This window comes from Silurus aristotelis, assembly GCF_946808225.1.
Source record: "Silurus aristotelis genome assembly, chromosome: 20".
Lineage (NCBI taxonomy): Eukaryota > Metazoa > Chordata > Actinopteri > Siluriformes > Siluridae > Silurus > Silurus aristotelis.
The window spans coordinates 20,467,030-20,476,306 of NC_139593.1; the positions used below are offsets into that span (position 1 = coordinate 20,467,030).

Genomic DNA, 9,277 nt, shown 5'->3' on the forward strand with positions numbered 1-9,277 from the left:
GAATTAGAAGCCCAATGTGGTAATTTAACAAGCCAGAGAGTGTGTGTGTGTGTGTGTGCATGGTGTGTGTGGCTCTGTGGTCAATCGTAAAGCATTCCTTGACTGTTAGCTGCTCTGCTCTCACGGCTGCCTTTTATGATCTAAGTACAGTGTGTGTAGCCTCCTTGCTTTGCCCTTGTGTCTCAGTTGTGGGGGAAATGAATAGCTTCTGAAGTTGGTATGAGTTTTGAAATTAGAAGGTCAGAGTGCATAAGTGTGTGTTGTCGCGGAGTGTGTGTATGTGTTTTGTCTTGAATATGAGGCTAAAGGAAGGAATGTAATCGCCACACTATAAGAGGAATAAAGCACTTAACGCATGAAACACAACTCCAAGTGTTTTAATCCTTACGTCTAACAAAATTTCATCATCTATATTTCAAATGCGAACACACACTAGTACTAATAATACCATCACTACTACCACTTCTAATTATTCTAATTCCACCTACATTATACTTCCACCACCACTAAAACTACTACCTATACTACTACCACTACTAACACCACTTATACTACTACCACCCCTAACACTACTTATACTACTACCACCACTAACACTACCTATACTACTACCACCACTAACACTACCTATACTACTACCACCCCTAACACTACTTATACTACTACCACCACTAACACTACCTATACTACTACCACCACTAACACTACTTATACTACTACCACCACTAACACTACTTATACTACTACCACCCCTAACACTACTTATACTACTACCACCACTAACACTACTTATACTACTACCACCCCTAACACTACTTATACTACTACCACCCCTAACACCACTTATACTACTACCACCCCTAACACTACTTATACTACTACCACCCCTAACACTACTTATACTACTACCACCCCTAACACTACTTATACTACTACCACCCCTAACACTACTTATACTACTACCACCCCTAACACTACCTATACTACTACCACCACTAACACCACTTATACTACTACCACCACTAACACCACTTATACAACTACCACCCCTAACACTACTTATACTACTACCACCACTAACACCACTTATACTACTACCACCACTAACACTACTTATACTACTACCACCCCTAACACTACTTATACTACTACCACCCCTAACACTACTTATACTACTACCACCACTAACACCACTTATACTACTACCACCACTAACACTACTTATACTACTACCACCCCTAACACTACTTATACTACTACCACCCCTAACACTACTTATACTACTACCACCACTAACACTACTTATACTACTACCACCACTAACACTACTTATACTACTACCACCACTAACACTACCTATACTACTACCACCACTAACACTACTTATACTACTACCACCACTAACACTACTTATACTACTACCACCCCTAACAGTACTTATACTACTACCACCCCTAACACCACTTATACTACTACCACCCCTAACACTACTTATACTACTACCACCCCTAACACTACCTATACTACTACCACCACTAACACCACTTATACTACTACCACCACTAACACTACTTATACAACTACCACCCCTAACACTACTTATACTACTACCACCACTAACGCCACTTATACTACTACCACCACTAACGCTACTTATACTACTACCACCACTAACACTACTTATACTACTACCACCACTAACACTACCTATACTACTACCACCACTAACACTACTTATACTACTACCACCCCTAACACTACTTATACTACTACCACCCCTAACACTACTTATACTACTACCACCCCTAACACCACTTATACTACTACCACCACTAACACTACTTATACTACTACCACCACTAACACTACTTATACTACTACCACCCCTAACACCACTTATACTACTACCACCACTAACACTACCTATACTACTACCACCACTAACACTACTTATACTACTACCACCACTAACACTACTTATACTACTACCACCACTAACACTACTTATACTACTACCACCACCCCTAACACTACTTATACTACTACCACCCCTAACACTACTTATACTACTACCACCCCTAACACCACTTATACTACTACCACCACTAACACCACTTATACTACTACCACCCCTAACACCACTTATACTACTACCACCCCTAACACCACTTATACTACTACCACCACTAACACTACTTATACTACTACCACCACTAACACTACTTATACTACTACCACCCCTAACACTACTTATACTACTACCACCCCTAACACTACTTATACTACTACCACCCCTAACACCACTTATACTACTACCACCACTAACACCACTTATACTACTACCACCCCTAACACCACTTATACTACTACCACTCCTAACACCACTTATACTACTACCACCCCTAACACTACTTATACTACTACCACCACTTATACTACTACCACCACTAACACTACTTATACTACTACCACCCCTAACACCACTTATACTACTACCACCACTAACACTACCTATACTACTACCACCACTAACACTACTTATACTACTACCACCACTAACACTACTTATACTACTACCACCACTAACACTACTTATACTACTACCACCACCCCTAACACTACTTATACTACTACCACCCCTAACACTACTTATACTACTACCACCCCTAACACCACTTATACCACTACCACCACTAACACCACTTATACTACTACCACCACTAACACCACTTATACTACTACCACCCCTAACACCACTTATACTACTACCACCACTAACACTACTTATACTACTACCACCACTAACACTACTTATACTACTACCACCCCTAACACTACTTATACTACTACCACCCCTAACACCACTTATACTACTACCACCACTAACACCACTTATACTACTACCACCCCTAACACCACTTATACTACTACCACTACTTATACTACTACCACCCCTAACACTACTTATACTACTACCACCCCTAACACCACTTATACTACTACCACCACTAACACCACTTATACTACTACCACCCCTAACACTACTTATACTACTACCACCACTAACACCACTTATACTACTACCACCACTAACACCACTTATACTACTACCACCCCTAACACCACTTATACTACTACCACCCCTAACACTACTTATACTACTACCACCCCTAACACCACTTATACTACTACCACCACTAACACCACTTATACTACTACCACCCCTAACACCACTTATACTACTACCACCACTAACACTACTTATACTACTACCACCACTAACACTACTTATACTACTACCACCCCTAACACTACTTATACTACTACCACCCCTAACACTACTTATACTACTACCACCCCTAACACCACTTATACTACTACCACCCCTAACACCACTTATACTACTACCACCCCTAACACCACTTATACTACTACCACCCCTAACACCACTTATACTACTACCACTCCTAACACCACTTATACTACTACCACCCCTAACACTACTTATACTACTACCACCACTTATACTACTACCACCACTAACACTACTTATACTACTACCACCACTAACACTACCTATACTACTACCACCACTAACACTACTTATACTACTACCACCACTAACACTACTTATACTACTACCACCACTAACACTACTTATACTACTACCACCACCCCTAACACTACTTATACTACTACCACCCCTAACACTACTTATACTACTACCACCCCTAACACTACTTATACTACTACCACCCCTAACACCACTTATACCACTACCACCACTAACACCACTTATACTACTACCACCACTAACACCACTTATACTACTACCACCCCTAACACCACTTATACTACTACCACCACTAACACTACTTATACTACTACCACCACTAACACTACTTATACTACTACCACCCCTAACACCACTTATACTACTACCACCCCTAACACCACTTATACTACTACCACCACTAACACCACTTATACTACTACCACCCCTAACACCACTTATACTACTACCACCACTTATACTACTACCACCACTAACACTACTTATACTACTACCACCCCTAACACCACTTATACTACTACCACCACTAACACCACTTATACTACTACCACCCCTAACACTACTTATACTACTACCACCACTAACACCACTTATACTACTACCACCACTAACACCACTTATACTACTACCACCCCTAACACCACTTATACTACTACCACCCCTAACACCACTTATACTACTACTACCACCCCTAACACTACTTATACTACTACCACCACTAACACTACTTATACTACTACCACCCCTAACACCACTTATACTACTACCACCCCTAACACCACTTATACTACCACCACCCCTAACACTACTTACACTACTACCACCCCTAACACTACTTACACTAGTACCACCATAATCAAGACCAATACTACAACCTCTACCACCATAACCACTACCCACTGCTGCTAGTACTAGCACTAATAGCACTACTACTACTCTATATACCAGCACTACCACTTTACTTATACTATACTACCACCACCACAACTACTACCACCACTAATACTACTACTATGACCAATACTCTACTACTTCTACCTAAAACCGCTATCACCATCACTTCCACACTCTACAACCATTACTACCACCATCACCACTGCTGCTACTACCAATACCATCATTCATACTATCACCACTACTCCTATACCACTACCATTATCACCACTATTCCTATACCACTACTACTACACCACTACTATCTCCACTACTCCTATACCACTTCTATTATCACCACTACTCCTATACCACTACCATTATCATCACCACTACTCCTATACCAATACCATTATCACCACTACTCCTATACCACTACTACTACACCACTACTATCACCACTACTCCTATACCACTACCATTATCATCACCACTACTCCTATACCACTACCATTATCATCACCACTACTCCTATACCACTACCATTATCACCACTACTCCTATACCACTACCATTATCACCACTACTCCTATACCACTACTATTATTACCACTACTCCTATACCACTACTACTACACCACTACTATCACCACTACTCCTATACCACTACCATTATCACCACTACTCCTATACCACTACCATTATCACCACTACTCCTATACCACTACTATTATCACCACTACTCCTATACCACCACCATTATCATCACCACTACTCCTATACCACCACCATTATCATCACCACTACTCCTATACCACTACCATTATCATCACCACTACTCCTATACCACTACTATCACCACTACTCCTATACCACTACCATTATCACCACTACTCCTATACCACTACCATTATCACCACCACTACTCCTATACCACTACCATTATCACCACTACTCCTATACCACTACTATTATCACCACTACTCCTATACCACTACCATTATCATCACCACTACTCCTATACCACTACCATTATCATCACCACTACTCCTATACCACTACCATTATCATCACCACTACTCCTATACCACTACTACTACACCACTACTCCTATACCACTACCATTATCACCACTACTCCTATACCACTACCATTATCATCACCACTACTCCTATACCACTACTATTATCACCACCACTACTCCTATACCACTACTATTATCACCACTACTCCTATATCACTACCATTATCATCACCACTACTCCTATACCAATACCATTATCACCACTACTCCTATACCACTACTACTACACCACTACTATCACCACTACTCCTATACCACTACCATTATCACCACTACTCCTATACCACTACTCCTATACCACTTTTATCATCACCACTACTCCTATACCACTACTATTATCACCACTACTCCTATACCACTACTATTATTACCACTACTCCTATACCACTACTATTATTACCACTACTCCTATACCACTACTACTACACCACTACCATTATCACCACTACTCCTATACCACTACTCCTATACCACTTTTATCATCATCACCACTACTCCTATACCACTACTATTATTACCACTACTCCTATACCACTACTATTATCACCACTACTCCTATACCACTACTATTATTACCACTACTCCTATACCACTACTATTATTACCACTACTCCTATACCACTACCATTATTATTCCCATTACTCCTATACCACTACCATTATTATTCCCATTACTCCTATACCACTACTATCACCACCACTACTATACCAATACCATCATCACCACTACTCCTATACCACTACTATTACTATCACACCACTATCACCACTACTCCTATACTACTATTATCACCACTACTGCAGCTACTTCTGTCAGTAGTAATAAGAAGCGGTCAGGAACTAACTGCGGCTGTTATATGTTAATGAAAGTAGCTGTTCGTATTCAGACGTGTGAAACCCCCACACTAAAGCAGATAAAGTGAATAAATGAGAAATAAGAGTTTAAGCTCCTGCAAGTTGCGAAATGAGAAGCGTGGATAAGGGGATTTTTCCCCAAGCCTCTCTGAAACGGAGTGGAGATTTTTATTTCTCTTTTTCTTTCTTTTTTTTTCTTTTTTGGAAACCTGAAAAAATAGAAGAAGAAAGAGAAGAGGTAGAGGGAGCAGCTTTGATATTTTAATTTGTGAGAAAAATCTTTTCATTTCTAAGCCTTTAAGACATCTATAAGGTGGCATGTGAGGAGTAAACAACCCGGCTGCAAAACAAATCTTTTACGACTTATGTAGGAAAAAAAAAAAAGTCGGGCTGCTCAATTTTTCACAAGTAAAAAAAAAACAAAAAAAAAACATGGCTGATTAAAAAAGTGAGAGAGGGAGAGACAGGAGAGAGAAAAGTAGGAAAGCGACAGAAAGAGAGAGAGAGAGAGAGAGAGAGAGAGAGAGAGTAATGGAGTAGGGCTGTGGTGGAGGGATTGGCTGGTGCTCGGAGGTTTTAGTGAGATTAAACTCTAAAAGCGACTCCCCATAATGAAATATGTCCGAGCATACAGAAAAGCTCTCGCTATAAAAAGAAAAGGGGAAAAAAGAGCGAGAGAGGAAACAAACGAGTGCGTCAGCAAAAGTGTCTGCAGGCTGTCAATAATCATCAAATTTCACATCTGTAAACCCCCCACTCTAATATAGCTCATGTAGTACTCTGTGTGTGTGTGTGTGTGTGTGTGTGTGTGTGTGTGTGTGTGTGTGTGTGTGTGTGTGGTTACACAATATAACAACAAATGATGCACATGGTGTTTGAGTTTACATGTTTTACTTGTGGTCATATGATGCATAAATGCATTATTGGGGTGTGTGTGTGTGTGTGTGAGAAAGAGAGTTAGCTGTAACTGCTTTGGTGATTGGTGAGCAGGTGTTGATGCACTTCCTGGAACCGCAGCTCTGACAGTCGTGCAGCTGCAAACCGCAGGTTTATATTAATGCCCTCGTTCTAATACCTTATTGTTTCTATAGCAACCGTGTGTGTGTGTGTGTGTGTGTGTGTGTGTGTGTGTGTGTGTGTGTGTTTTCTGGGATTAAACCTATATATAGTAAATCTAATGCTTGCAATTTTTGTGGGGGGTTTTAGTGCTTACCTGGTTTGCATTTGTGTGTTTGCGTGTGTGTGTGTGTGTGTGTGTGTGTGTGTGTGTGTTTGCATGTGTGTGTGTGTGTGTGTGTGTGTGTGTGTGTGTGTGTGTGTGTGTGTGTTTACCAGGCCTCTGTGCTCGCCTGCCTCCAATGTTGCCCTCATCTGCCACTGAAACACACAGAAATCATGTTTTATAAATCTCCCACACACACACACACACACACACACACACACACAGTATTTCAACAAGGGATTTTCAAAACACACAACATGCACGTAGAATCTCTCTCTTTCTTCCTGTCTTTCTCTCCCTCTTTCTCCTTATTCATATCTCATTGTTTGTCTCATTATCTTTTCTCTCTTTACCCATTTCTCTCTCTCTGTCTCACTCCCTATTTTCATTTCATTTCCTCCACCCATCTCTCTCTCTCCCTCTCCCTCTCCCTCTCTCTCTCTCTCTCTCTCTCTCCGTTTGTGTTTTCCGGGTCTCTTTAGATTTCATTTTTTCCTCTTCTTCAGCGTCTCTTCTTTACTTTCACTTAGTTTTTTTTGTTATATCAGTATGTATACACCCCTTCCACCATTCTCTCTCTCTCTCTCTCTCTCTCTCTCTCATCTCTCATATTCTCCCAGTAAGTAAGCACATTTGTTTTTTAATTAGGCAGGGCTTTGGAGGCCAAGTTTCCTTTCATACAGCTGAGAACATCTGTGTCTTACTTTCAGACACACACACACACACACACACACACACACACACACACACACACACACACACACACACACACACACACACACACTTTCACCCCCTGCCCCCCTCTCACACTGACACACACACAGACTTACATGCACATACTCTCTTTCACTCTGATACACAGACACACACACACACGTTGTTATCTGCTGCTGTATCCAACATATATATATATACAGTGAGGAAAATAAGTATTTGAACACCCTGCTATTTTGCAAGTTCTCCCACTTAGAAATAATGGAGGGGTCTGAAATTGTCATCGTAGGTGCATGTCCACTGTGAGAGACATAATCTAAAAAAAAAAATCCAGAAATCACAATGTATGATTTTGTAACTATTTATTTGTATGATACAGCTGCAAATAAGTATTTGAACACCTGAGAAAGTCAATGTTAATATTTGGTACAGGAGCCTTTGTTTGCAATTACAGAGGTCAAACGTTTCCTGTAGTTTTTCACCAGGTTTGCACACACTGCAGGAGGGATTTTGGCCCACTCCTCCACACAGATCTTCTCTAGATCAGTCAGGTTTCTGGCCTGTCGCTGAGAAACACGGAGTTTGAGCTCCCTCCAAAGATTCTCTATTGGGTTTAGGTCTGGAGACTGGCTAGGCCACGCCAGAACCTTGATATGCTTCTTACAGAGCCACTCCTTGGTTATCCTGGCTGTGTGCTTCGGGTCATTGTCATGTTGGAAGACCCAGCCTCGACCCATCTTCAATGCTCTAACTGAGGGAAGGAGGTTGTTCCCCAAAATCTCGGAGTACATGGCTCCGGTCATCTTCTCCTTAATACAGTGCAGTCGCCCTGTCCCATGTGCAGAAAAACACCCCCAAAGCATGATGCTACCACCCCCATGCTTCACAGTAGGGATTGTGTTCTTGGGATGGTACTCATCATTCTTCTTCCTCCAAACACGTTTAGTGAAATTAT

General features: G+C 41.1%; 1 protein-coding gene across 3 annotated transcripts in view; it reads right to left on the reverse strand.

The window, feature by feature from the left end:
* Positions 1–9,277, reverse strand: part of pard3ba (par-3 family cell polarity regulator beta a) — a 113,804-nt gene that overhangs the window by 37,590 nt on the left and 66,937 nt on the right. For all 3 annotated transcript variants that reach the window (XM_083522277.1, XM_083522276.1, XM_083522275.1), the window contains exon 16: positions 7,719–7,763. In XM_083522277.1, coding sequence (XP_083378403.1) covers positions 7,719–7,763 — 45 coding nt within the window. The remainder of the gene's footprint in view (positions 1–7,718; positions 7,764–9,277) is intronic.